Source organism: Callorhinus ursinus, unplaced genomic scaffold (assembly GCF_003265705.2).
Source record: "Callorhinus ursinus isolate GAN/ISIS: 27379988/994484 unplaced genomic scaffold, GSC_fseal_2.0 scaffold43, whole genome shotgun sequence".
NCBI classification, from domain to species: Eukaryota; Metazoa; Chordata; class Mammalia; order Carnivora; family Otariidae; genus Callorhinus; species Callorhinus ursinus.
The window spans coordinates 11,086,036-11,113,288 of NW_027397105.1; the positions used below are offsets into that span (position 1 = coordinate 11,086,036).

General features: G+C 54.8%; 2 protein-coding genes across 2 annotated transcripts; one reads left to right on the forward strand and one right to left on the reverse strand.

Moving 5' to 3' along the window:
* The first annotated feature begins 8,972 nt into the window (after nt 1–8,972).
* MFAP4 (microfibril associated protein 4) lies at nt 8,973–12,211 on the forward strand. Its single transcript, XM_025864304.2, has 6 exons — nt 8,973–9,044; nt 9,378–9,456; nt 9,724–9,878; nt 10,349–10,445; nt 10,534–10,716; nt 11,117–12,211. The coding sequence occupies exons 1-6, from the start codon at nt 9,039–9,041 to the stop codon at nt 11,362–11,364; spliced, it is 768 nt and encodes a 255-aa protein (XP_025720089.1). The 5' UTR covers nt 8,973–9,038; the 3' UTR covers nt 11,365–12,211.
* Nucleotides 12,212–12,312: 101 nt separating this feature from the next.
* Nucleotides 12,313–17,857, reverse strand: MAPK7 (mitogen-activated protein kinase 7). The gene is made up of 7 exons (XM_025864320.2): nt 17,273–17,857; nt 16,742–16,978; nt 15,905–16,070; nt 14,230–15,308; nt 13,450–14,123; nt 12,925–13,058; nt 12,313–12,792 (listed from the first exon to the last, which is right to left on the reverse strand). Exons 2-7 carry the CDS (start codon nt 16,971–16,973, stop codon nt 12,639–12,641), a joined length of 2,439 nt encoding a protein of 812 aa, XP_025720105.2. The 5' UTR covers nt 16,974–16,978; nt 17,273–17,857; the 3' UTR covers nt 12,313–12,638.
* Between the last annotated feature and the right edge of the window lie 9,396 nt (nt 17,858–27,253).

The window sequence follows — 27,253 nt, forward strand, 5'->3', positions numbered from 1 at the left end:
ATCTCCAGGAAGAGGCTCTCGAATGTGTATAGGGCACTTCCCAGTTTACGAAGCAACATCACTTTGGTCCCAGCCCTGCAGCCCTCCTATGGCTATGAGCTGACACCCGGCATCAGCTCGCCTTCTTTCCCACTCCCCTCTGCAAGGCCCCTGGACTCCCCGTCCCTTCCCTGACACCCCCTCCAGGGCTCTGCTTCTTCTTTCTCCTGGAGATCCCAGAACCCAGGCTTCTTTCCTTCGAAAGGTGCTGGCATCTGGACAGAGCGCTGCCCCCACCCCCACCATCAGCACCTCAAGGTGGCTCCCTGGTGTTTGCCAGGTGCCAAGTGCCAGGGGCCAGCAGGGCCAGCTCCTGTCCTGGGGGAGCTGATGGGCAGGCAGGCACAGGAAGCAAGGCCACAGAAGCCAGGACCTGGCTGACCAGCTATCAGGGAGGGACACCACGGGGCAGGCACCACAGAAAATGCCGTGTGTCGTGCCAGCCACCTGGTCCCCTAAGAAGCCTCCCTCACCCTCCATGGGCTATGAGTCCTTGTCCTCCTTCCTACCTGGATCTCCCTCTGTCGCGTGTGGGCCGCTCTGCTCCCGCATGTGTCCTAAGAACCTGATGTTCTGTCCCATGGGGTCACAGGTCCCTTGGAGCTCCCAGGAACATGGGAAAAGAACGAGCTTCAGGTTCTAACCCTGGTCCTGCTATCTCTCTGAGCCTCGGTTTTTTCATTTATAAAAGGGAGAAAATTGTGCCTACAGTAAGAAATTATTTAAAAGATGAAGTGTGTCGGGGCACCTGGGTGGCTCAGATGGTTAAGCGTCTGCCTTCGGCTCAGGTCGTGATCCCAGGGTCCTGGGATCGAGTCCCGCATCGGGCTCCCTGCTAGGCGGGGAGCTTGCTTCTCCCTCTGCCTCTGCCTCTCTTTCTCTCTCTCTCTCTCTGACTCTCATGAATAAATAAATTAAAAAAAAAAACATTTAAAAAAATAAAAGATGAAGTGTGTCAATAATCCAGGAGTTTCAACCGGGTGGGTTTATGTCTCACATGTATTTCCTCTTCTTTCAAAACCCACTGAAAATACAGTAGGGAAATGAAAAGAGTTATAATACTCAAGTAGCCCTGCTCTGCCCATTTCTGTATTTTGTTTGTTTGTTGTGTAAAAACAAAACAAATTATCTCCAACTGGGGCGCCTGGGTGGCTCAGTTGGTTAAGCGTCGGCCTCCGGCTCGGGTCATGATCCCAGGGTCCTGGGATTGAGCCCCACATCGGGCTCCCTGCTCAGCAGGGAGTCTGCTTCTCCCTCTCTTGCTCCCCCTGCTTGTGAGCTCTCTCTCTCTGACAAATAAATAAATAAACTCTTTTAAAAATTAAAAAAAAAATTGATCTCCAACAGGTTGTGCTAGTTGGGTTCTCGGTTCTGTGGAGCAGGACACACTTCTGACCCATTGACCACAGCAAGACCCAGCCCCGCCTGGGTCCACAGAGCTCCTTAACAGGTTCCAGAGCCTTCTCCCAAATTGGAATAAATTGGAATAAACCAGCAGCAGGTGTTTGAAGAAAGCCACAAACTCATGAGACAGTGACCAAATCAAACAAACAAATAGAGAAAATAGAGACAGTGCAGGAAACAGAAGAAAACTTCACAGTTATAATTTGTAGCCTCAGAAGTAAGAGAAGATATGCATTCATAAAACAAAACGAAATGAAAACAAAACCATTTCAGGCTATTAAAAAGGCTATTGACTGGACAATAAGAAAACAAACAACTTGATTTAAAAACAGGCAAAAGATCTGAACAGACGCCTCACCAAAGAAGACATGTAGGTGGCAAATAAGCATATGAGAAGATGCTCCACGTCATATGTCATCGGGGAATTGCAAATTAAAACAACAACACTACACACCTATTAGAGGGCAAAAGTCCAAAACACTGACACCACCAAATGCTGGCAAGGATGTGGAGCAACAGGAACTCTCATTCATGGCTGGTGGGAGTGCAAGGTGGTGCAACCACTTGGGAAGACAGTTCATCAGTTTCTTACATAACTAAGCATACTCTTATCATATGATCCAGCAATCACACTCCTTGGTTTTTGCCCAAATATAGCAGCTTTATTCACAGTTGCCAAAACCTGGATGCAACCGAGATGTCCTTCAGCAGGTAAATGGATAAACTGGGGTACCTCCGGATCACGGGCTATTATTCAGTGCTAAAAAGGAATGAGCTATCAAGCCATAAAAGACATGGAGAAACCTTAAATGCATATCACTAAGTGAAAGAAGCTTCTCTGGGAAGGCTACATACTATATGATTCCAATTATATGATATTATGGAAAAGGGAAAACTATGGAGACAAAAGAAAGATCTGTGGTTGCCGGGGCGGGGGTCAGGGCTACGAATCAGTAGGGCACAGAGGATTCTTAGGGCAGTAAACTATTCTACATGATACTTTAACGGGGGGATGCCGTTATACATCCATCCAAACCCATAGACTGTACAACACCGAATGGGGCACCGGGGTGGCTCAGTCGGTCGGGCAGCCGGCTCTTGGTTTCGGCTGGAGTCATGATCTCGGGGTCCTGGGATCAAGCCTGGTGTCGGTCGGGCTCCGTGCTTGGCAGAGAGTCTGCTTGAGGATTCTCTCTCTCCCTCTTCCTGTGCCCCTCCCTCCACTGATATGCAGTCTCTCTCTCTCAAATAAATAATCCTAAAAAAAAAAAAAAAAAGAATGTACAACACCGAGAGGGAATCCTAATATAAACTATGGACTTTTGGTGATGATGATGTGTCAATGTAGGTCCATCCATTGTCATAAATGTCCCACTCTGCTAGGGGATGTTGATTGCCGGGGAGGGGGTATACGGGAAACCTCTGTACCTTCCTCTCAGTTTGCTGTGAGCTTAAAAGTCCTCCAAAAAAACAAAGACTAGGGCCATCTGGGTGGCTCAGTCAGTTAAGCATCAGGGTCCTGGGATCAAGCCCCACGTCATGATCAGGACCCCTGGGATGGAGCAGGGAGCCTGCTTCTCCCTCTCCCTCTGCCCCTCTCCTTGCTTGTGCTCTCTCTCTCTGTCAAATAAATAAGATCTTTGAAAAAATAAAAATTAAAAAATAATAAAAAATAAAGGCTATTTTTTTTAAAGGCACAATTGTTGAACTGTACACTTACAACGGGCAGATTTTATGATATGTAAATTATACCTCCCAATAAACCCTTAAAACAAGAAGGAACTGGAAAATAAAAGTAATGTGAAAGCTAATTTTTTAGTCAATGGGAATGTTGGACCTGAAGGGTGTGTTCCAGAAATCAGAATTAAAAACACAGAGATGGAAAATGTCGGGCAAAAAATAAGAACAAATAAGGATTGACTTGGGAGATCCAGCATCCAACTAATAAAATTATCAGAAAGAGAACAGAGGGGTGCCTGGCTGACTCAGTCTGTGGAGCATGAGACTTTTGATCTCGGTGTCATAAGTATATGTATAATGTTGCGTGTAGAGACTGGTTAAAAATAAAATCTTTAAAGGTTAAAAAAGAGAGAGAGAGAGAGAACAGAGAAAATGGAGAAGAAAGCAGTTAAAGAAGGGGTAATAGGGCCGCACATTCTCAGAATGAGGACACAGCCTTCAGTGTGGAAGGGCCCCCAAGCGGCCACACAGTGAACCGGAAAAGACCCACCCCCAGAAACACCAGGGTGGGGACTGCTGTTTTGCAATAAAGGACTTTTCAGCGCTCTTTTTTTCCAACTCTGTGCATGCATTCATTTATTTAAAAAAAAGCAAAAAAACAAAAACAACCTTTTATCTGTATGCTTTGCCTGTTTGCCTGGGATGCGGCATGCACATCGCTCACACATTAAAATAAAACCAAGTACCCAAGTTACATAAATCCCAGGTGGTAAACAGGAGACGGAAGATCGAGTCTCAACATACCCTAACGCCAAAGGCCTCAGGGTCAGCTTCAAACTTCAATACCCTCCCCTTCTCCAGCCTGCTGAGCTCCATCCACTGAACTTGCCCCAAACTACCCAAAAAAGTGGGGACAGACACCAAATCCCTCCTCATTTCACCCTTTACAAGGAAGGGAAATATGGGGAGTGAGGGACGTGTCCCCCACCACGAAAGCTCATGCTGGACCGTGGACCCCGAGCCAGCCACCACCCCTTCTCACCATGACCTTCTTCTCGGCCCCCTCCCCCCTTTCTTTGTCACTACTTGTCATCATTTCACTTATTTGTCACTATTTTCCCCTCTCTAGCTCCAGAAGAGCTGAGGATGTGTCTGCTCCCTGCTGCCTATAATGGGGGCTAAAGGGTGCCCGATGTGTCCTAGTAGGTGCTCAAGGGACACATCCTGGTCCGGCTGGTAGCCCCGAGGGCCCCGCCCTCTTCCCAACAGCCCCCCACCTGCCCCCTGCTGCAGCAGCAGCCTGTTTCAGCCAGCATCTCTCCTAGCAAACAGCTTCATCCTTCTGGGAGCCCCCTCACTTGGGTTGGAGGCCACCCGTTCTCCCCTCCTTGAGTTCCCTTTGAAAACTCTCCTCCTCAGCGGTTTCTGGCTCAGCTGAAGGCGGGGTGAGGAGCAGAGGGGCAGTTAGGAAAGGTCAATGGGGGGCGCCTGGGGGGCTCAGATGGTCAAGCATCTGCCTTCGGCTCGGGTCATGATCCCAGGGTCCTGGGATTGAGCCCCACATCTGGCTCCTGGCTCAGCAGGGAGTCTGTTTCTCCCTCTGCCTCTCCCCCTGCTCGCGCTCTCTCTCTCTCTCTCTATCTCTGTGGGGGGATGATGCTGGGCCAGCACCTGCAGAGACAGCGGGGAGGTCTTGTCTTCAGCTGCTGTCTAAGACATTCCACGGGCTGCTGGGCTTTTAGGATGAAACCAAAGTAAGAGCTTGGGGCAATCAGGGTCCTGGCAAGAAACAAAGGCAGACTCGGCTGTTTTGTCTCCTTTGTAAGGAATTTAATGAAGGGACTACTTACTTGGGTGTGGGCATTAAGGAAGCCAGCATGGGATGCTGGAGCACCCTGGGACTAGCAATGGGGGAGGGGGGCTTACCATCCCAGGCTGCAGGGTGAGGGGAGGAAATGGAGGTATAGGGGCCAGTGAAGGGGGTTAGGGCAGCAGCTGTAATTGGAGGCGGACACAGCCATTGCTGAAACTGCAGTCCTGGGAATGACAGGAGCCAGGGAGAAACATCCCACCCTCTCTCTTCAGGCTGGTGCCTCGCATCGGCCAAATCCAGCCAGAAGCCAGGGGCCATGGGAATGCGCATCGCCACAAGAGCAAGACAGAGAAAGATGGGGTAGAGAGGCAAATGCCAAGTGGGCAGGCAAGTGACCCAAGCCAAGGCCAGTGGGACGGGTGCTCCCCACCTCCGGGAACCTGGCTCTCAAGCAAAGACATGGCCTGTCCGGTGAGCAGCATCACCCTGACTGTCCCCACTACGAGACCCCCACGGAGGACCTGCCTCCCAGAGGCTCGGGGCAGCCTCCGCTCCCACCCGCCCCCCAGTCAAGCTAGTTCTCCACAACTCCCAGGCCCTGCAAGCCTCCCAACAGAGTTGGTCAGAGTTGGCGTCTGCTGGCAGTGAAAAGGCCCTAATATAAACATCTTCACCCCTGAGAGGGGGGATCTTTTTCAATCAGATCATGGGCGGAGAAAAGCAATTGCCCAGAGTGCAGATCAAAGCTGAGGGCTTTACAGCCCGAGCCTGAGCCAATATGACTCAGCACTGTGCTTGCAAAGTCACCACCAACCAGCCAGAGAACCTAGAAGCCAGACGCCTCTGGGGTCACCACCACCCCAAGAGTGAGTTCTGCATTCTCCTGCCTCTTATATCAGTTATCTCCCAAAATGAAGCCCAGGGTAATGCATTGGATTGGCTACTCCAAGGTCACGTGTCTTCAACAGACCGGCAAGCAAGCCTGGGAGAGCAAGCACCTGCCTTCCAGTTGGGCGGGGGGAACCCCCAAACACGGGAAGGTTCCCACCACGGGCAGCCAACAAATATGTCCACTGACCAATGCATGTAGTTTTTCAGTATGTCACAGTATTTCCTTCAGACAGCATCTTCAAAGAGGTGTTCCTGACTCTTGGGCTGTGTCACCAAACCTCTTTCTTTCCCTGAAGAGTTAAACCAAATCTCAAGAACACCCAGCGAACAGACTGCTTGTTTTGCCACACCTACATACATTCCTGTGTCGTTAGAGGAAAAAAAAAAAAAAGAAAAGCAACTGATAGGAAGAATCTGATTGATCCCTCGTTGCTTTATTCTCTCTTGTGTTCCTACATTTGTTTATTAGTTGTATTCTACACGTTTTATTATTTGTTCTGATGACGGATTTTTTTTCGTCATTTTCCTATTCGTAGTCGGTGCTAAAATTAGCAGGCATTTGCTGAAAGGAGAGATGTATCAGGATTAGATTCAGCTGTGTGGAACAGGGGACAACCAACAGAGGCTTAAGCTAGATAAAAGTTTCTTTCTCTTCCACGTAAGTGAGGCCTAGGGAAGGGCAGTCCAGAGCTTGGCCTTGGACGCACTCCACGAGGTTCTGAGGGACCCAGCTCCTCCCTGAGCACCCTCCGCCATCTCTTTTTCTTTGAGTAATCTCTACCCCGAACGTGGAGCTCAAACTCACGACCCCGAGATCAAGAGTCAGATGCTCTACCAACTGAGCCAGCCAGGCGCACCCACCTTCTACCATCTCTTGAGGGGGGCCTCTTCCTCACTCTACAAGGTGGCGGCTGGAGCTCCAGCCATCATGCCCAGCAACCGGACAACCCAGCAGGAAGAAGACAGACTAGCTCCCCACCTTTACAAAACTTCTCGTTTGCAGCTTCTTGGCCAAAATTCAGACATGTGGCCCCACCAACGGAGGCTGGACCATCACAGCCGCACCACTTAGGACTGAGGGAAATTGGATATCGCAATGCCGGCAACTACCTCTTCCACAGACAAGGATAAAAATCACATGGAAGACAATCCATTCGTGTAAGGAACCATCGCGAGGTTTCTGAGGATGAGACGGTTCATATTTTTCAGTGACCGATCGTAGGCATAGTTGTGTGTTGTAGGTTATGTAGTCCTTCATCCTCACCCCAGCCCTTTGGGGGAGATACTGTGACTATCCGCATTTTGCAGAGGGGGAAACTGAGGCACGAAGAGGCGCGAGAACTTGTCCGAGGCCCCCCACCTAGCGGGTGGCACAGCCTGGATTTGAGCTCTGGCAACCTGGCTCCAGAATCCCCAGGACGTGCCACAACTATGGAGACAAGACAACTGTTACCGTCAATTAGAGAACCAAGTCACGAAAGCTGCCTGGGCTCACGCGAGGGGCTTACTGACTTAGGGGTGACGTCAGCCAGAGCCACTTTCTTTCTTACTTTGTGCCTCTGGACACTTCGTTTGCTCATCCATTCCACAGAGGGGCTGGCTCAATGTTACATTTGCAACCAAGTGTCTAATGCCTGTGTTTGCGACTCCTCAGGGGCAGAAACTGGATCCCCGGCAGCCAGGACAAAGTAGGCGCTCAAAAGACATTCGATCTGTGAATCAGTGCGCGTGCCAGGCTCCAGGACGTGCGCGAAGTGTGCAGGAATGACGCTGACCCTGCCCATTTGCACTCACAGCCAAGCAGAGATGACCAATAGGTGGGCCCCCCAGGGAACAACTGAGCAGGCAAAGGCGGGGCGGGGGGTTGCTGGGGGGGGGGGGCGCTCCATGGTGAGAAATCTGGTGTGGCTAGATTGTACTTTATGAGTCACAAGCAGTCTGGGATAAGGTCCCTAGGGCGGGCCTAAGCCAGGCTTAAAATTCCTCTCAAGTCCAAGGTGAGAAGCTGAGCCTCAGCCCCGAGGCCGCGGAGAGCCACCCGAGACTTTAAGCAGGTGATGACAGGGCAGCCGTCTAGAAAGATTGTTCCGGCAGCCTGTGCAGAGGATGGATGGAGGGGGAGAGAAGAGAAGCAGGGACATCCACGAAGGGGTTGGGGACAATGAGCACCCTGAGAAGGTTCTAAGGAGGCCTGGAAGCTAAGTGAGGAGAGAAGCAGACGGGCCTCAGAGCAGGTTGGGAGGCCGACAGGAGGGCACCCTGGCTCGGTGGGGGCAGGAGGAAAGAGGTGGGCTTTCAGGGCTGAGAAAATGGGACACTACTTAAGAGGGGTCTAGTGGGGAGTCTGAGGGAGAGGTTGAGAGAAGGAAGGGGGGGTGGGGTGAGGTGAAGAGAAGGGAGAGAGACCCCCCCCCCAGCTCCTGGTATGCGAGCCAGACACATCACCGGGGGAACTCTGCGGGAGGGGAAAGGAGGGGGCCCGAGGGGCCAGAGCAAGGGGGGCTGGAAGGGGGCTGGAGAGGGGCCCTGGCTTGAGCTGGGGCAGACAGCAGTTGGACGCCTGCAGGCTGTGCTCACGGCTCAGAAATGTCCCAGCTCTGCCAGGAGCCTGCCTGGCCCCCGCTGCCCCTATCCCCCTCCAGCCCCAGACAGGCTCCCACATCAGGAGCTCGGAGGCGGCCTCCCCAGCCTTCTGCTCCCCCAGAATGGGCCTCCCCCTCCCCAGAACCCAGGCATATGCACACCCTCCCCACCGCTCCTGAGCCTTCCCCCAAAGGCTGATGAAACACAGGCCAGGGGAGGAGAAAATAAAGACATCGTGGGGGGGGGGCGGGGAGGGAGGAGGGCGTGAGGAAGCAGAGGCTGGGCTGGGGGTGCCAGGGGGTCCACAGGTCCAGGGGGCGGGTGGTAGAGGGGCTCTAGGGAGCCGTGTGACTCAGCAGGGAGTGAACGTCCCCAGTGCTCTGCCCCTGACAGGCCTAATGAGACGCAGGTGGTCCCCTGGCCCGGGCCCCACCTCCCCCTGGCCCCCCTGACTTGTGGAAGCAGATGCCGGTTCAGTGCCGGGGGGGAGGGGAGAGGGGGGCTCTGCAGCGACAGGGGGCGGGGCCAGGGCGGCTGGCCAGGGCCCAGCACATAACTCTGGGCGGGTGCAGTCTGGGGCGCCGTCTGGGGTAGCAGACACCCTGCCGCTGTGAGCTCAACTGGCAGCATGAAGGTACTGGGCCTGGGGCTGGGGGACTCGCGGCACCGGGGCCCTGAGCCCAACTCCACAAAGGGGACCCTTACCGGAGACGGGGTGGGGGGGGCGGGGGGTGCTGTGAACTCCCAAGCTGTGAGGGCCCCGAGCCTGTCCCGGACAGTGGGGTTTCTCAGACGCGGAAAGAGGGTCCAGAGGGCAGAGAAGGGGTGCCCGGCAGGGGTGGTTTGCACGAGGGACAAGTGCAGCGATGTGCAGCGGAACGCAAGGGGGCTCGGGGGCTCTGGGGCTCTGGGGCCGGCCGGGGGGCGGGGTGGGGTGCGGTGAGGTGACCCTGTTGTCCTGTCCCAGGCCCTCCTGGCCCTGCCGCTGCTGCTGCTTCTCTCCACGCCCCCCTGCGCCCCCCAGGTCTCCGGGATCCGGGGAGATGGTAAGCCTGGCCGACAGGCTGGGGGAGGAGAGGTTCCTCTGAGCCCTCGTTTCTGGGAGGCAGGCTTCAGGGCTGAGCCCCCGCAGGATGCCATCCCTGCCTCCTCTCTACCACGGGGCAGGCAGGTGGCAACGACGCTGGAGCAGCCCCCCTGGAGGAAATCTCCTGAGTTCTTGGGACCCCAGGGAGGGAGGCAGACGGCAGGGCGCTGAGGGGGCCGGTCGCGCCTTGGTGCCGCCCCCTCACCGCCCCCGCCCCCGCCCCCAGCTCTGGAGAAGTCTTGCCTTCAGCAGCCCCTGGACTGCGATGACATCTATGCCCAGGGCTACCAGGCCGACGGCGTGTACCTCATCTACCCCTCGGGCCCCAGTGTGCCCGTGCCCGTGTTCTGTGACATGAGCACCGAGGGCGGCAAGTGGACGGTGAGTGGGCGGACGCAACGGAGGCCCGGTTCTGGTCCCCGCTGTGGGACCGAGCTCCACCTCCGGGCACTTCGGTTTCTCCATCTCTAAACCGGGGCTCGCGACACCCACAGCAGAGTTTGGGAGCTGCCACCACGGCTGCGCTCTAGGTGCCCAAGGCAGGTTAGTGCCTGCACCCTCACAGTAACCCTGGGGGACAGGTACGCTTTCCAGCGGACCCGGAACCCGGGGAGGGGAAGTAATTCGCCCAAGGTCACACAGCCCGCCCCAGTACCCTAGCACCGCTGTCCCTCCACCTTTCCCTGGCGCCCAGGAGCTGCTCACTGAGGGGCCTGGGGCCGGCGTGGGCCTTGTTCTAGGCGCCAGCTCAGTCTTTCAACAAAACCCCCTCAGCATCACAGGGTCCACGCCGGGGTGAGGCTCCCGCCCCCTGGACTCTTGACCACCCAGGCCTATTCTCTCTGCTCCAGGTTTTCCAGAAGAGATTCAATGGCTCAGTGAGTTTCTTCCGGGGCTGGAACGACTACAAGCTGGGCTTCGGCCGCGCCGACGGGGAGTACTGGCTGGGTAAGGAGGGGCCGGGGGCGGCCCGAGGCCCGGGGGCTGCCCCAGGCCCCGGGCCCTGCTGACCAGCTGCCCCTCCCCCACCCCCCAGGGCTGCAGAACCTGCACCTCCTGACGCTGAAACAGAAGTACGAGCTGCGAGTGGACCTGGAGGACTTTGAGAACAACACGGCCTCCGCCAAGTACGCTGAATTCTCCATCTCGCCCAACGCGGTCAGTGCAGAGGAGGATGGCTACACCCTCTACGTGGCAGGCTTCGAGGACGGCGGGGCAGGTATCCCCGGCTGCGGGCCTAACGAGGGGCCGTCGGGGGAGAAGGCAGGGCTGGCACTGCCCGCTGGGCCCCCCCCTCCCCCGCCGACCCCCTCCAGGCCCCTCCCTCCCCCTTGCGGCCTGGAGGGGCCGTGCTGGCTCCCACCCAGCTCGGGCCTGGGCCCCCAGAGAAGCTGTGTCCGCTCACTCCGGGCAGCCCTGCGAGGAGCGGCTGCTTCTCTTCATGCACAAGCTCAGCTACCCGACGGCCAGCTCAGGCAGGGCGCCCCATCCCGCCAGGCTGTCACGTGATGTTGCTCACGGCACCACCCCGCCCCCCTGCCTGTCACCCCCCGGTCCCTGCCAGCTCGGGGGCCCGGCTCCCCGCCTCAGCAGCCCCATCCCTCCTCCCCTCTTGCCAGGCGACTCCCTGTCCTACCACAGTGGCCAGAAGTTCTCCACCTTCGACCGGGACCAGGACCTCTTTGTGCAGAACTGCGCGGCCCTCTCGTCGGGGGCCTTCTGGTTCCGCAGCTGCCACTTCGCCAACCTCAACGGCTTCTACCTGGGTGGCTCCCACCTCTCCTACGCGAATGGCATCAACTGGGCCCAGTGGAAGGGCTTCTACTACTCCCTCAAGCGCACCGAGATGAAAATCCGCCGGGCCTGAGGGGCTGGCCCCCATCAGGCCCCAAGCCGGCCCTGGCCGCTCCGGGTCTCCATGAGTGCTCCCTCTGCACCCCGGCCCTACCCGCCCCTGCCCGTTGCTCTCTAAGCACCTGCTTCCCGCAGGGGGCCTTGTGGCTCTAGCCTCAGCAGGTCCCGTCACACCCAGGGTGTCCACCTCAAAGCCAGGCCTCTGTTGCCCTCACCCACGGCTATGCGGCCTGCAGCTTTCCCAGCCTCCCCTGAAAGGCGCAGCTGTCCGGCCCGGCCCTGACTGGGCTCCCCGGGACTGACTCTCCTTGCCTCCGCCCTCCCCGCAAGGCGGAGAGCCGGGAGCCGCTCTCCGAGACTCTGGGCTTGTGTTCCACCTCAGCCGGCTTCCTTGCTGTGGACTCCTCCGTCTGGAGCCCCCCCGCCCCTAGCGTGCTAAACTGGGTTGGCAGAGTCTGACCAATACCCACGGCGTGTGCCAGGCCACAGGCCAGTAACCACCCCCCGCCCCCGCCGCCGCCGCCGCCACGCCCTCAGCCTCCCCCCCCACCGACTCATTCCCTGGTGGTGAGCACAACGGACCCCCAGCCCCACCTCACGGTCCTCCTCCGCTGCCCCCTCCCAGCTGCCCCAGGCCCCCAAAGCTCAATGCCCAAACCGTATTTCGCACAGCTGCATGCTACTCTAAAACAGCCCCAACCGAGGTAGGCATAGCTATGCAGTGCCCCCACCCGCCCCAGGGCTGAGGTCTGACCATGTGGGGGGTGCAGAGGACAACCTCTGTGGGGCTGGAAGGAGGTGGGGAGCGAAGAGCTCAATAAAACCTCAGGATCTGAACAAAGCTGGCTTTGGCTATTGTGTGTGCAAGTGTGTTTGCTTGACCCCCAAATGTGAGGACCCGGCTCCTCCTTGCTCCCCTTATGACAACACCCTGCCCTCAACTCCAAAAAGACAACTAGTGTTAGGCACTAAAGGAAACCTTGTATTTCACAGGCCTCATCTGGATGGCAAAAAGATCGTGTCACAATATTAATATAATAATAATAATAATAATAAAAAATACAATACTGAAAAGGATCGCTCAGGGAGTAGAGATCTCCTGATCCTGCCATGGCTTGGCGGTGGCTCAGGTGACTGCTTAAGGCTGCAGAGTGTGTCTGAGATGAACCTGCAGAATCATCGAAGCTGAGCTTTCCCCTGCTGGGCCCAGGGCTCCAGCCCTTGGAAATGTTCCTGTGAGTCTTGTAGCTGGGTCTGCCCCTGGCAGCAAGGCACAGGCTGTGGGCCTCAGGGCTCCTGGAGGTCCGGCAGGTCAGCCAGCAGCATCGGGGAGTCCATCTGGATCTCACGCTGCAGGGACTCAATGTCGGCAGGGTTCATGCCGTGGCCCTCCAGCCAGTCAGCAAGCAGGGAAGCCGAGAGGGAGGCTGAGTCGGCCTGGCTGCAGGGAGAGTGGAGGGGGAGAGGCACTGTTAGCCTAGGCTGGCTCCTTGCCCATCCCACAGGCAAGCTCCTGCCGCACCTGGAAACCCTACCCACAGGCCCATTCCAGAAGCTTGGTCCAGCAGCTTACCCATCCTGTGGCCCGTCAGCCACGCCCATGTCAAAAGACTGGTTTAGGAACTCCTCCAGGTCGAAGCCAACACCATAGCCGGCCCCACTGCCCTTTGGAGTGCCCGAGAAGACCGGGGGCAGGGGGTCCTCCACCTGCAACGGATGATGGCAGGTTACAAGCCAGGCACTACCAAGAGCGGACAGAGCTCTACAAGTCTATCCCGATGCTACCAGTGACTCTGCTGGAGAGCGTGAGTGACAGCACCAGCCCGGCCAATCACTGGGCGCTGGTCGAGGGCCTGTCCCCAGCCCACGCACTTCCTAGGAAGCATCTTATTTGTCTCCCACCGACCTGGTCGTTGGCACTGTGCTCCTTCTAAGAGCAAGAGAACAAGTTCAGAGATAAAGGCCCACCTGCCACTCCGTTCTCATGGAACAGAGAGACACCACAGCCTCTCCCATCCCCCATCCGTGCCAAAGAGCACAGACTTCCCAAACCCCGTTTTCCCAGGGCCCCGATCCAGGTGTCCTCACAGCCTCTCACCTGTGACTTGGACAGCTGCTGAGTCACCAGGTTCACGTCGGGTGATTCTGAGGTGGAGGGTTGAGGGGCCCCTCCGGGGTCCGGAGGGGGTGGGCCAGAGGGGAAGTAAGGCAGAACACCGACAGCACTGGGGCCAGGCACCCCGGGGAGTGGCACAAGTGACTGGGGGGCCAGGAGGCTAGAGGTGGTGGTCTGGAGTGGAGGAGGGCCAGGGACGGGCCCAGGAGGGCTGGCTGGGTGGGGAGTGGGGCCAGGGGGTGGGCAGGCAGGCTGCGGTGCAGGACCAGGGGTGGAGCCTACAGGTTGTGCTGGGGGGCCAGCAGGAGGACTGCTGGGCTGGGCTGGGCTGGGCGTTGGGACCGGGGCATGGGCTGGGGCTGGGGTTGGGGCTGGCGCTGGGGCTGGCGTGGGAGCCGGGGGCCGGGCCATGCGAGTCCAGCGCTCCAGCAGGCTGCGATCATTGTCACTGAGCACCAGCCCAGCCAGGGGATCGGTGGAAGGGCCCCCAGAGGTCCCGGCCCCCCGCTCCTTGCGCTCTCGCTCCTGCCGCCGCTTCTCCCGCTCCTTGGCTCGCTCCTGCCGCCTCCGCCGCTTCTCCTCCCGCTCCCGCTGGCGCTCCTGGGCGGTCACTGGCTTCCGAGGCTCAGGAGCTTCCAGAGGAGCGCTGGGGCCATCTGCAGAGAAGTTGGCAGGAGGAAGGTAAGAGTCTGTGGTCTGTCCAAGCTGGGAGTACCCCTCTGCAACCCCACTCCCTGGCCAGCCACTGCCTCCGCAAGGGACCTCTGAGCCGGCTCCGCAAGGACTTGAGCAGGGCAGCTTTGAGGGCCGCCTTGGTGTTGTCTGAGATGGCGCCCTCCTTCTTTGGAGGGGCTGGTTCACTGGCTGGCAGGGGCGGCTGCAGGGTCAGGTCAATGGTGTCGGGTGCAGGGCCGGGACACGGTGGTGGAGCTGGCGGAGGTGACTCCATGGCACAGTCCCCACTGGGAGCCCAGGGACTGGGCATCTCAACGTCAGGGCAGCCAGGCTCACTGGCCACGGGCTGCAGGGAAGGCTGGAAGCGGATCTGCTGGCGGATGCCCTCACGCCGTGCGTGGAAGTCTTCAATCTCAGCCACTATGGCCTCTTTAATGCGCTCCCGAGTGAGCGCTTCACGGTCAAAGGCAAAATCAAAAGGCGGGGCACAGTCAGGCTCATCGTCAGGGTCGTGGTACTTGGCCAGGAAGGGGTGGCGAAGGGCAGCAGCTGCGGAGATGCGGGCGCTGGGCTCGAAACGCAACATGCGCCCCAGCAGGGACAGGGCCTGGCGGTCAGCACCTGGGTACACTGTCTCCCAGGGCACAGGCTGACGGGGTGGCAGGCTCTGGATGTAGGCCCGCACCCTCTCCGCCCCCACAGCCTGGATCACAGCCGGCGATGGGGTGCCCAGCACCATCATGATCAGCTGCAGTTGGTGTACATAGTTTTTGCCTGGGAAGAGTTGGCGCCGGGCCAGCATCTCACCGAAGATGCAGCCCACAGACCACAGGTCGATGGCCTGCGTGTACTCATGCAGCGAGAGCATGAGCTCAGGAGCACGGTACCAGCGTGTGGCCACGTACTCAGTCATGAAGTACTGGTGCTCAGCAGGCGAGGTGCACAGGCCACGGGCCATGCCAAAGTCACCAATCTTGAGCTCACAATTCTCATTCACCAACAGGTTGGAGGGCTTGAGGTCGCGATGAATGACCTGAGCCGAGTGCATGTACTTGAGGCCCCGGAGCAGCTGGTACAGGAAGTAGCGCACGTGCTCCAGAGTGAGTGGCTGGGAGGAGTGGATGATCTGGTGCAGGTCGCTCTCCATCAGGTCCAGGACCACATAGCTAGAGGGGACAAGAAAGACAGGCATGGCTACCTCGCCCACACGCCAGTCTCAGTGCACGCTCCCAGCTCAACAGGTAATGGCCTCGTCTTTGCATTCCACACAGGCCAATGGCAGGGTATGAAGATTCTAGATTTTCTCCGTTTCCATGAACTTAAGTGAAGTCACTTTTCTCTCTAGATCTAGTTTCCCCATCAAAGAAAAGATGGGGCTGGACTAAACCAGGGCTGGCCAACAGATTTAGTTTTAGGGCCCCCTCCATTGTTTGGCATGGCTGCCTGAAAGACTCGGAAAACTGTGAAAGCTTGCCCGTTTTTTGTAAGAAAGTGTTCTATGATTGACCAGGGATATCTGCTATGAGAGCAGAAGAGTGCGGTTATTGTATGAACGTCCTCCATGGGCCATCCTACACACGAAGATTCTATAAAGCAGCAGCATCTGCCTCTTCTCAAGCAACCAGTTGTCCCCGGCAAAGCCCTAAGGGACAAGGGTCTGGAATCACAGGAATTTTCCCAGCCTGCCTTACATTAGGTTTCAGCTGCCCTTCACAAACTTCAGGTCCCACCTCTGCCTTCCTTTCCCATCCCTGCTCCTTACACAGATTTGAACTCGCCATAGGGCACAGTGGGCCTCAAGATGTCCTTGATGGCAATGATGTTGTCATGCTTGAAGTGTTTGAGGATCTTCAGCTCCCTGAGGGTCCGCTTGGCATTGGTGACCACATCAAAAGCGTTAGGGATCTTCTTAATGGCCACCTGCTGGCCTGGGGAGCAGGGAAAAGGCAGATACCATGAGGCACCTCAGAGCTGCAGATTGGCAAAAAGCCCCTTTCGACATCTCTCTTCCAGAATGCAGTTACCATACACTGAATAACCACCACCACATGGCAAGGACCTACTACGTGCCAAGCCCTGTACTAAGCACTTTACGGACGTGTTTCAGATTTTCCCTTCACGCCTACCCTGAGGCAGATACCAACCATTCAAAGTTGGGAAATGACAAAACCCGGGCTCAGCAACTTGCTGGAGGCTGCACAGCTAGTTAGTGGTAGAGTGCTGACCCTAAAGCCTGTGCTCATTCTACCTCCCTACCCTCTCTCTCTATCTCAGACCTCGCCCATCCCACCACCCATTCCTTGCACCAGGCTCTGGCTCCAGAACACACTTCTCCTTTAGAAACCAAAGATAGGATCTCCGTTCTGGTCTAACTGGGACTGTCATTTTTCTAAAGAAATAAGCACCACCACCATGGCCATTTCAGAGAACTGTGCCCAACGCAGAGCCTGGCACCCAGACGGCACCTAACCAGTATCTGTTGCCTTGAACCAGATTTTAGATCCCAGCTTTCCTTCCTGGCTGCTTGAGAGGGGGCAGGTTTCTCACTCTCCGGGACCGGCCTCCACATCTGCAAGCGGTGCACGACAGGGAGGCTCACCAGTGAGACGGCGGCGCGCAGAGGACACCACGCCATAGGTCCCGTTGCCTATGGTCTCGATGATCTCGTACTCGTCCCCCACGTCAAAGGTCACGTCGAAGGAGCGGGCTTTGAGCAGGGCCAGGTTCTTGGCCGCTACACAGGCAGCGGTGTTGGTGGGTTCCGCCTTCACCGACCCGGGGGGCTCCGCAGAGCCGTCCTCGCCTTCTTCCTCCTTCAGGGGTTCAGCCATGGCGTCTGTGTGGAGACGCTGGTGAGAAGGGGCCCGCCTCCCCCGCCAAGCCTCAGTTTCCCCTCTGTGAGGCTGGGGAACAGGACCAGGGAATTTCCAAGTTCCCTAAGCCGATGGGGGCCGGATAGGGGGCGAAAGAGAGCGGCTGGTACGTAGCAGTCTTCCCGCACCCGGACCTGGAACCCAGAGCTCAGGTCCAGGGTGGAACGCAGGGTGGGAGGTGTGGGGAGGCGCCGCCAGGCGCGGTCCAGGAAGAAAGGGAGGGGCGGGGCACTTCGCTTTTCTCGGTCAACACTCACCGAATGGCGCCTCACTCCGACGCCTCCTCCGGGCCTTCGGAGGTCGCCGGCGCTCCCCGCCTCCCCGGGCTCCCGTCCCCAGGGGAGGGGCACTCCAAGCGTCGCTCGCTCACTTGTTCAAGGCCGCCGCCACCACCTCAGCGTCGCGCTCTACCCCGCCGGTTCCCCCGCCCCGCCTCCCAAGACCACGCTCCTTCCAGCCTCTGGCCAATCGCTGGGCGGTCTCTGCGGAGGTTCCCACCCCTTCGACTTGCTGCGTCCAATCCGAGACCACCTGCAGAGGAAGCCGCGCCTCCGCGCGCGCGCGCGCTTCCGCGCGCGCGCCGCTTTCCAGCTCGCCCGCGGGAGCCGCCCAAAGGGCGCTCCGAGCTCTGCAGGCTCTCCGCCCCGCGCAGTCTTCTGACGCATGCGCGCTAGCTGTCCCAGGCGCCGCGCGAATGGAAGGCAACGCCCCCGTGCGTGCTTGCGCATCGCCATCCACGGGTTTGACTGCAGCTGGTCCCGGGAGTTTGGAGGGGCTCAGGTGCGTGGATCTGTTACCTTGTCGGCTGGCTCATGAAATCCCCCTCCTTCAGGCCCCTGTTCTCCTGTCAGTCCCCATCGCCCGAGGAATTAATGCACCACCCCCTTATTTTCCCGATCGGTCCCGGGAGCCCGGCTCTGGTAATACGCCACCCCAAGTAGACGGATCCGAGGCGTCCAACCACAGAGACCCTGAACCTCCGCGATTCTAGAGCGTCCGGCCTGAAGCCGCCACTGACTTCCGGTGGCTGGTCCTCCGCACAGCTTCCGGCGTCCCTGGGCCTCTGCTCGGGTTTTCCAGGCCTCCGGCGTGTTCCCTCCACTTGGTGGCTCTGTCCCAGTGCAGAGCCCCGTAGTCCATTCATAGAGCAAATATTTATCGAGCACCATCCCTTAAAAAGCCCAGTGCTGAGGAGGCAGCGGTGACACGGGGAGGCAGTAAGAACCTGGTGGGGAGGAAAGGTTTTCAGCAGGGAGCTCGAGGTCGTGCCGGTAAGGAAGAGCGTTTGCCGTTGGGACTCCAAAGGTGGCAGTTTTCACCAAGTGACAAGAGAAGGAAGGGCTCTGGAGCAGGGGAAACGAGTAGGCAAAGGTACGGAGACCGAGGAGGGGAACGCAGGCTCTGCAAGTTCTTCCTTTGCCCTGGAATAATGACCGGTGGATGGAACCCAGTAGACTCTGAGCGCCAGATCGAGGGTCCGTCTATTCCTTACATCACAAGCTAGGGGCTGAAAAGCGGATCCAGACCAGAAATGAATTTTGGCAAGCCCACACACTTTTTAAAAAATTTTGTTTAAAAAAAATAAAAATTTTGTGTATGTTTTGTTTTGTGTATTTTGTTGTGTTTTGGTTTACTTTTCGCATGCAGAAAGTTAGACCTAAGTGTATATATAGTTCATCAGTTTTCGCAAATTCAACACCAGTTGTACTGAATTCGGATAAATTATCAGCTGCCCAGAAGCTCCTTCTCTGTTCTAATGGTGACAGTTTCTTTTTGGTAACCCTTTCCCATACTTTTTGGGGCGGGCACTGAGTTTTTAGAGGTTTATTGGGATCATACGTTAAAACGGAAACGTAGATACTGCATTTTTAAACACTCAAGGAGAAACATTTATTAGGTCAGCCTCTGGAAAAAAGGCTGTCTAATATTTAGACATACAAAAATCATATGGGTCTCCTCAGTTAAGGCTGAACTATAAATTCGTTTCTGATTTTTTTCCACAGCCGAGCAAAAAGCCAAATAATCTGTTACATGATTTGTATTGAATATTAAACCATATTTGGGGAAAGTGGACATTTTCTTGTCACTGAGGTCTGAAAATATTTCTTTGATGGCCTTTCTTTATGGGATACAGCAGACAATCTTCCCTAATTGACGTACATGCAGTATAAGGCCCAGGGTGACCCTCGGCGCAAGTAGAGGGCCTACAAAAGCAAGACACAAACACATCTTTTCAGGGACCGAGTGCGCAGCTGCGTGATGGTCCTCTATGATCCAGGAAACAAAATCTCACAAAAGACTCTTCAACTCTGTTTACTTTAATTCTCTATAAATAGTTCAGCTAGGCTGGTATACAGGTTATAGGCTATTCAACATTCTCTGACAAAAACTGATTCTCATCTACTTTTCAATCCGCTATGAGCTGCTTGGCTTCTACCCCCACTCAGCCCTGACTCTGTCCTGGAAAAGTCATCAATTATCTAACTATAGTCAAGTCCAGCAGACATTCTTCAGTCCTTGCCTTACTGTGCTCTGTGGCAGCCAACACGACGGACCATTTCTTTAAGAGAAAATCATTTCAGGGGCGCCTGGGTGGCTCGGTCAGTTAAGCAGCTGCCTTCAGCTCAGGTCAGGATCCCAGGGTCCCAGGATCTGACCCTGAGGCAGGCTCCCTGCTTGGCAGGGAGTCTTTCGTTTTCTCCCTCTCCCTTTGCCCCTCCCCTCCCTCTTGTGCTTACTTGCTCCCTCTCTCTCAAATAAATAGAATCTTAGAAAAAAGAAAAAATCATTTCGTTTGGCTCAAAACTCATTATAAGAAGGTTTAAGTGAAAAATCTTGGTCCTAACTCCGGGTGGTTACTTTTATTGTCTCTACACAGTCAACGTGAGCAAATCCAAATAACACATTCTTGTCCAAAGCCTCCTTAATATATACAAGGTAGCAAGTTATATACACTTTTCCTGAAGACCAATAAGTCTCAATAACCAGAGAGATCCCTCATTCTTTTTCTTTTGTAAAAGCTGATCTGAGATAAAATCCATGGACCATAAAACTTCAAAGTCTACAATTTAGTGGTTTTTAGTATGTCCATATGAGTTGTGCAAGCACAGCCTAGTTTTGGAACATTTTCCTCACCCCAAAGAGAGCCTCATTAGTAGTCACTCCTCATTTCCCCTCCCCCAGTCCCTGGCAACCACTAATCTACTTTCTGTCTCTCTGGATTTGCCCATTCTGGACATTCCTTGCAAATGGAATATTACGGTATGTGACCTTTAGTGTCTGATTTCTTTTACTTAGCATGTTTTCAAGGTTCATCCTTTTGCCCATATCAGAACTTCATTCCTTTCTAAGACCAAAACCATTCCATTGTATGGATAGACCACATTTGGTTCATTCTTCAGTGGATGGACATTTGGGTTGTTTCCGCTTTTTGGTGATCGTCAGCAATGATGCTGTGAATGTTCGTGTACAAGTTTTTGGGTGGACATGTTTTCATTTCTCTTGGGTCCATACTTTAGAGCGAGCTTGCTGGGTCATACTTTTATGTTTAATTTTTGGGAGAACTGCCAAACTTCTCCCCAGTGGCTGCATTCATTGAACAGTCTGACCAGCAACATTTGAGGGTTCCAATCAATTTCTCCACATCTTCACCCTCACCAACATTTGTTACTTTCCTTTTTTCTTTTTTTAAAAGATTTTATTACTTAGAGCACAGGAGCAGGGGGAGGGGCAGAGGGAGAAGCAGACCCCCCACCAAGCAGGGAGCCCGACGTGGGCCCGATCCCAGGACCCCGAGATCATGACCTGAGCCAAAGGCAGACGTCCAACCAACTGAGACACCCAGGCACTTTTTTTTTTTTTTAGAGCTATCCTAGTGGGCATGAAGTGGTATGTTATCGTGGTTTTGATTTGCATTTCCCTAATGACAAATGATGTTGAGCAGCTTTTCATGTGCTTATTGGCCGTTTGTCTTTTGGGGGAGAAATGTCTGTTCAAATCCTCTGTTTTTAATTATGTTATTTCCCTTTTTATTGTTGAGTTACAAGAGTTCTTTATATATTCTGGACCTAAGTCCCTTATCAGATATATAATTTACAAATATTCTCATTCTGCGGGTTGTCTTTTCACTTTCTGGATGGTATCATTTGAAGCACAAACGTTTTTAAAATTTGAAAGTTTTTAATGGCGATGAATTCCAATTTACCTATTTTGGTCTTTTGTCACTGGGGCTATTGATGTCATTTTTTTTACAGCTACATAGTATCCCTTTACAAATGTAATCTCTCTCTCTCTTTTTAAAGATGTTATTTATTTATTTGAGAGAGAAACAGCATGAGAGGGGAGAGGGTCAGAGGGAGAAGCAGGCTCCCCACTGAGCCAGGAGCCCGATGCGGGACTCGATCCCAGGACTCTGGGATCATGACCTGAGCTGAAGGCAGTCACTTAACCAGCTGAGCCACCCAGGCGCCCTACAAATGTAATCTCTTTAACTAGCACGCTATAGGTAAATCCATTCTGATCTTTTGCCATCACAAACAATCCTGAAATAAATTATCATGTTGCAAGTATATCTGCTGGGTGAATATCCAGAAGTCCAAGTGCCAAGTTACAGGATATTGCACTTATAATTTTAATCGTTAATGTCAAAACTCTGTCCTTGGAGATTGTACCAATTTAGACTTACCAGCAGTATGGGGGAATGACTCACAGAGAGCTTTTCTAGAGCTTGGAATTATTTACCTATGTTAAAAATAGAGATACCGGGGTGCCTGGGTGGCTCAGCCTTTAAGCATCTGCCTTCGGCTCAGGTCATGATCCCAGGGTCCTGGGATGGAGCCGACATCGGCCTCCCTGTCAGTGGGAAGCCTGCTTCTCCCTCTCCCACTCCCCCTGGTTGTGTTCCCTCTCTCGCTGTCTCTGTCTGTCAAATAAATAAAATATTAAAAAAAATAGGGAGATACCTCATAAAAATCTTGATTTCTGGTTTCTTCCGGAAAACCAGAAGATCTGTCAGCCTCAGACTTGCACTGGCTCATGGCAGTAATGGGTTGTAACTGAGCAGTACCCCACACCACTGGAAGGGCACGGGCTTTCCAGTTCACCACAGTCCCCACCATTCCGTAACGCCCGCCCCAGCACAGTCCGAGGGTCAGATGCTATTTATCATTTGACTGGCACCACTGTTTCCTGCATATATTAAAAGCAGGAAAAGAAAAGAGGCTGAGAGGATGTGGGTCAAAAAAAAGTTGTTCAAACAACCTCCAGGGGCCCCCCATTGTGGCAGTGGGGGTAGTCAGTAGTTCCAGCCAAGGTTTGGGGTGGCCTCTCATTGGGCAGGTGAAGCCCGGGGATGGAGTATAGGCATCCCTCGCTTTATTGTGCCTTGTGGATAGTGCGGGTTTTTGTTTTGTTTTGTCTTGTTTTGTGTACAAATTGGAGGTTCAAGACTTCCCCGGGGGGAGGTAACTGCAGATACGGCGGACACAGCAAGGCAGCCAAGACCTAGAAATGGAGCCTGAACATGGGCCTGAATGGCTGCAATCTCATGATAAAGCGTGAACAGATGAGGAGTTGCTTCCTAGGGACACGCAGAGAAATGGTTTCTTGGATGCAGTCTACTCCCGGAGAAGATTGTTGAGATGACAACAAAGGATTTAGAAGATTCTGCAAACTTAGCTGAGAAGGTGGTGGCGGCAGGGTTTGAGAGGGTCCACTCTAATTTTGAGAGAAGTTCTGTGGCTCTGTTGCTGTCACACAGCGTCTCATGCTACAGAGGACTCATTCGTGAAAGGAAGAGTCAAGCAACGCAGCAAATCTCATTGCTGTCTTATTTTAAGAAACTGTCACGGCCGCCCCGGCCTTTTGCAACCACCACCTTGAACCCTGACCAGTCAGCACCCATCAACGCTGAGGCAAGACCCTCCCCCAGCAAAAAGATTAGGACTCGCTGAAAGCTCAGAGGATGGTTAGCAGTTATCAGCAATAAAGTATATTTTATTAAGGTACGTACATTTCGGGGACATAATGCTATTGCACACTTATTAGACTATAGTGCGAGCGTAACTTTTATGTGCCTGGCGAAACCCCAAAATTCATTTGACTCCCTTTTTTAAAAAACTTTTTTTTTAAGATTTTATTTATTTATTTGAGAGACAGAATGAGATAGAGAGAGAGAGCGTGAGAGGGGGGAGGGTTCCGAGGGAGAAGCAGACTCACTGCTGAGCAGGGAGCCCGATGCGGGACTCGATCCCGGGACTCCAGGATCATGACCTAAGCCGAAGGCAGTCACTTAACCAACTGAGCCACCCAGGCGCCCGACTCCTTTTTTTTAAAAAAGATTTTATTTATTTATTTGAGAGAGAGCACGCACAAGCAGTGGGGAGGGGCAGAGGGAGAGGGAGAAGCAGGCTCCCCGCTGAGCAGGGAGCCCGACGTGGGGCTCGATCCCAGGACCCTGGGATCATGACCTGAGCAGAAGGCAGATGCTTAATGGACTGAGCCACCCAGGCGCCCCCATTTGACTGCTTTTGTCATGATATTTGCTCTATTGCAGCGATCTGATGCGGAACCCACAAATCTCCAAGTTGGGCCTATGTGCTAGTGGCCAGACCGTTGTCCCCCGTCCCTCTCTGGAAGGGGGAGGGGACTCCAGCCCCAGCCAAACGCAGCAGAGAGCCATTTTCCCCCAAAGGAAACCTGTGCTTTCAGGAAGATGGGATGGGCCCTGGGCCAGTAGAAATGGCAGATGTGCCCTGCCCATCTGCACCCCTCTACCAGCAGAGGAAGTGTAGCTGAAGTTAGAGGAACAAGGCTGGGTCTCCATCCGAAGAAACTGGGATACTGTATTACTGCCTCCCCTCCAATCCCACAGTTTGCAGATGTGCTTTGGGATCAGAAACACCCGCGTTTGACCCCTGCTCTGCCACATCACGGCCATGGTATTCTTTATTGTCCATGCGGTGTCCTGGGGTCAATGCCATGAGCATACATTCCCAACGCCCTCACAGGAGAGACCACGTGTCACCCAGCCAACCACTGTCCCCGGTGAGAAGTGCCAAGGTGGGGGATGCTCAGACACCAGGGAGCTCAGAGAGGCCTCTCGCCCAGCTGGGCAAGTCACGGATGGACGTGTGGGCGTGTCAGTGGGGACCCGAAGGCCAAGCACGTGTTGGCCAGCCAAAGCGGCCAGGAGAATGGAGGAGAGGTAGGCAGAGGCTGAACTCTGCAGGACTCAGAGGCCACGGAGGGAGCGGGGCCTGGACAGCTCTGACCTCAAGGTCCTCATCTGTAAAGTGGGGATGTTCAGACCTCTCTGGTTGGGTTGGTTTATGGATTTGAGAAATGACAGCCGGGAAAGCTCCCGGCATCCTCAGAGGTGCTAGACCAGCTGTCGTTACACACACGCACCCTCCCCTAAGCCCGGGGCCTTGTGAGCAGCATTTGCGGTGTGTAAGCATTTCTGCCCTCAACTTCCCCTTCCAGACAGTCACTGTCACAATTTACTGCTGAGAAAATGGGCTCGGCCGGGGAGAGAAAGTGACCCAAGGCCACCAAGCATGGGGCTGAGGGGGTGGAGTAAGCTGCCTCTGCATCCAGGACACCCTGTACCCAGTTCCCGGTCTTCACAGACACACCTCACTGACTAACGAGGCAGCTGTGAGTAACCTGGTTCAGCCACCCAGTGAGCGACTGGGGCATCCAGTGGGGAGAGCCCATGTGGCCAGACCTCAGCTCACACCCATGTTGACAAGGGCCAACGGAGGCTGCTCCCAAGGCCCCACTCTTCTGAGCGGAGGCAATGAGCAGTCTGCTGGGTCCCCTCCACTTTCTCCTTCCCTGCTTTCCTCGGCGAGCCCCCCTGCTCCTCATGCCACCTGTGGGACAGGGTGGCCTGAAGGTATCCCTGACAGGATGCTCCCTCCCAAGAAGGGGGCCAGTTTAGTGGATGAACCTGCAAAGGATGCTGCCCATTCTCAACGGGGGTATATCAGGCACCTGCAAAATAGGTGGGCGAGAGGAGCTGGGAGCAAGAACTCCCTCTATGGGACCCCCAGGTGGCTCAGTGGATTAAGCGCCTGCCTTCTGCTTAGGTCATAATCCCGGGGTCCTGGAATCAAGTCCCTCATGGGTCTCCTTGCCCAGCAGGGAGCCCGCTTCTCCCTCCCCTTGCTCGTGCTCTCTCTCACAAATAAATAAATAAATAAAATCTTAAAACAAACCAACAAAAAAGAACTCCATCTATGAGCCCATGGAACTCACCAGAGGTAAGGACTGAGTTGTAATCCCCTCGGGTGGCTTGAGGCAAGCCTCTCTGAAGCTCAGTCTCCCCTTCTTTGTCATGAGGGTAGCAATCTGTTCTCCCAACACTCAGGCAGGAGTCTTTCCAAGACTGAAAAATGGGGAGTTGGTCTAAATTAGACCTGAGTCCAGGCCTGATTGGAACATGGGTCCTGGTGTTAATGACAGCAGTGGCTGGAGGTGGGAAGGACTCTGAGCAGGGAGGGAGGCGCCCACAGCTGGGGAATGGGGAGGACAAGGTGGCCCATTCTCCCAGCCCTCAACCTAGAATGATCAGTTACAATTGCACCACACCGCAAGTAACAGAAAACCACCAACCCTGGCATAACCCATGACGATGTATTTTTTTTTTCATCATGAGAAATCCAAAGTACTTTGCATTACTTTTGTTAAGGTTTATTTATTTGAGAGATAGCATGTGCACGCGTATGTGCAGGAGCACGAGTTGGGGGAGGGACAGAGGGAGAGAATCTTCCAGCAGACTCCCCGCTGAACACAAAGCCTGACACGGGGCTCAATCCCACGACCATGAGATCACGACCTGAGCCGAAACTGAGTTGGACGCTCCACCGACTGAGCCACCCAGGCACCCCGAAATCCAAAGTACGTTGTCGACCTTGGTTTAGCTTGTCAGGAACTAAGGCTCTATTCACTTTGCCATCATCCTCATGACATTTTCCCTCTCCTAGCTCATGACTGCAAGACAGCTGCTGCAATCCAGCCATCACATTCATGTTCCAGACAGAATAAAGGAGGCAGAAGGACACGGTGCTACATCCGTCCCCCGTCATCACAAGAGCAAACGCCTTCCTGGTAGTCCCCAGCAGACGTGCACTTACATCTTAGAACCGTGTCATAAGCCATCCCCAGCTGCAAGGGAGGCTCAGAAATCCAGTGCGTCCATAGGCACATTGCTGCCCCACGAATCGGGGTTTGTTGGAAAGGAAGAAGTGGAGAACAGATACTGAGTAGGTAGCTCGTAGGTACGAAGGGAAAAGCCAGATCTACTGGTCACAAGGGCAGGTGGGAGGTCTAGTGCCCAAGACCAAGATAGGCCTCTTCCAGGGGCCCCTGAAGGCTGGCAGCCCAGGCGGGGGCCTAGACCCCCCCATTCGGGTTCCATAGTCTCCCCAGTGCAACCACCCTCCTCATCTCTCCAAGCCTTTGGGACTCCCATGCTCTTTCTGAAAGGTAGCAGGTGCCAAGGCCACGCACAGCCCAGAGCCTAGTGTCTCCCTGGGGACAAGCAAGGCTGGGTATGAAGCAGGTGCTGCCTGGCAGCCCAGTCCTGCCCCTCTGATCACCACCCAGCATTGCCAAGCCCCGCAGGTCACGCACGGTCACGGCGTGACACACGTGCACACTAGCAGTCAGTCCCGGTGCCCGCATGTGCGCCCCGTCCATTTAGGTTCACAGACATGCTTGTACCCACACACAGAGGGACTCACAAAACACCGAGACACTGCTACGTACACACACCGCACGGGGTACGGGGACATGCTCTTGCACGCACACTTGCATTCACACGCACAGGGGTCCGCAGAGATGCACGCGTCCACACAGGAGAAATACACACGCAGGGACACGTCTGCATGGATATGCAAGGTGTGGGACACACATGGGGGCTTGCACACGCACACGTGCACACACACACACACACACACACACACACACACACACACACCTTCCTTCCCCCACTGCTTGTACTTGGTCTATTTTGCCTCAGTACCCAGCGGCCAGGACAAACTGCCTCCACCCCATAGGTCATGGGGAAAATAGGAAGGGATGTTTCTTTTCTTTTCTTTTTTTTTAACTCAGTGAATTAACATATAGTGTATTATTGGTTTCAGACGTAGAGTTTAGTGAATAATCAGTTGCATATAACACCCAGGGCTCCTGACATCACATGCCCTCCTTAAGGCCCGTCACCCAGTTACCCC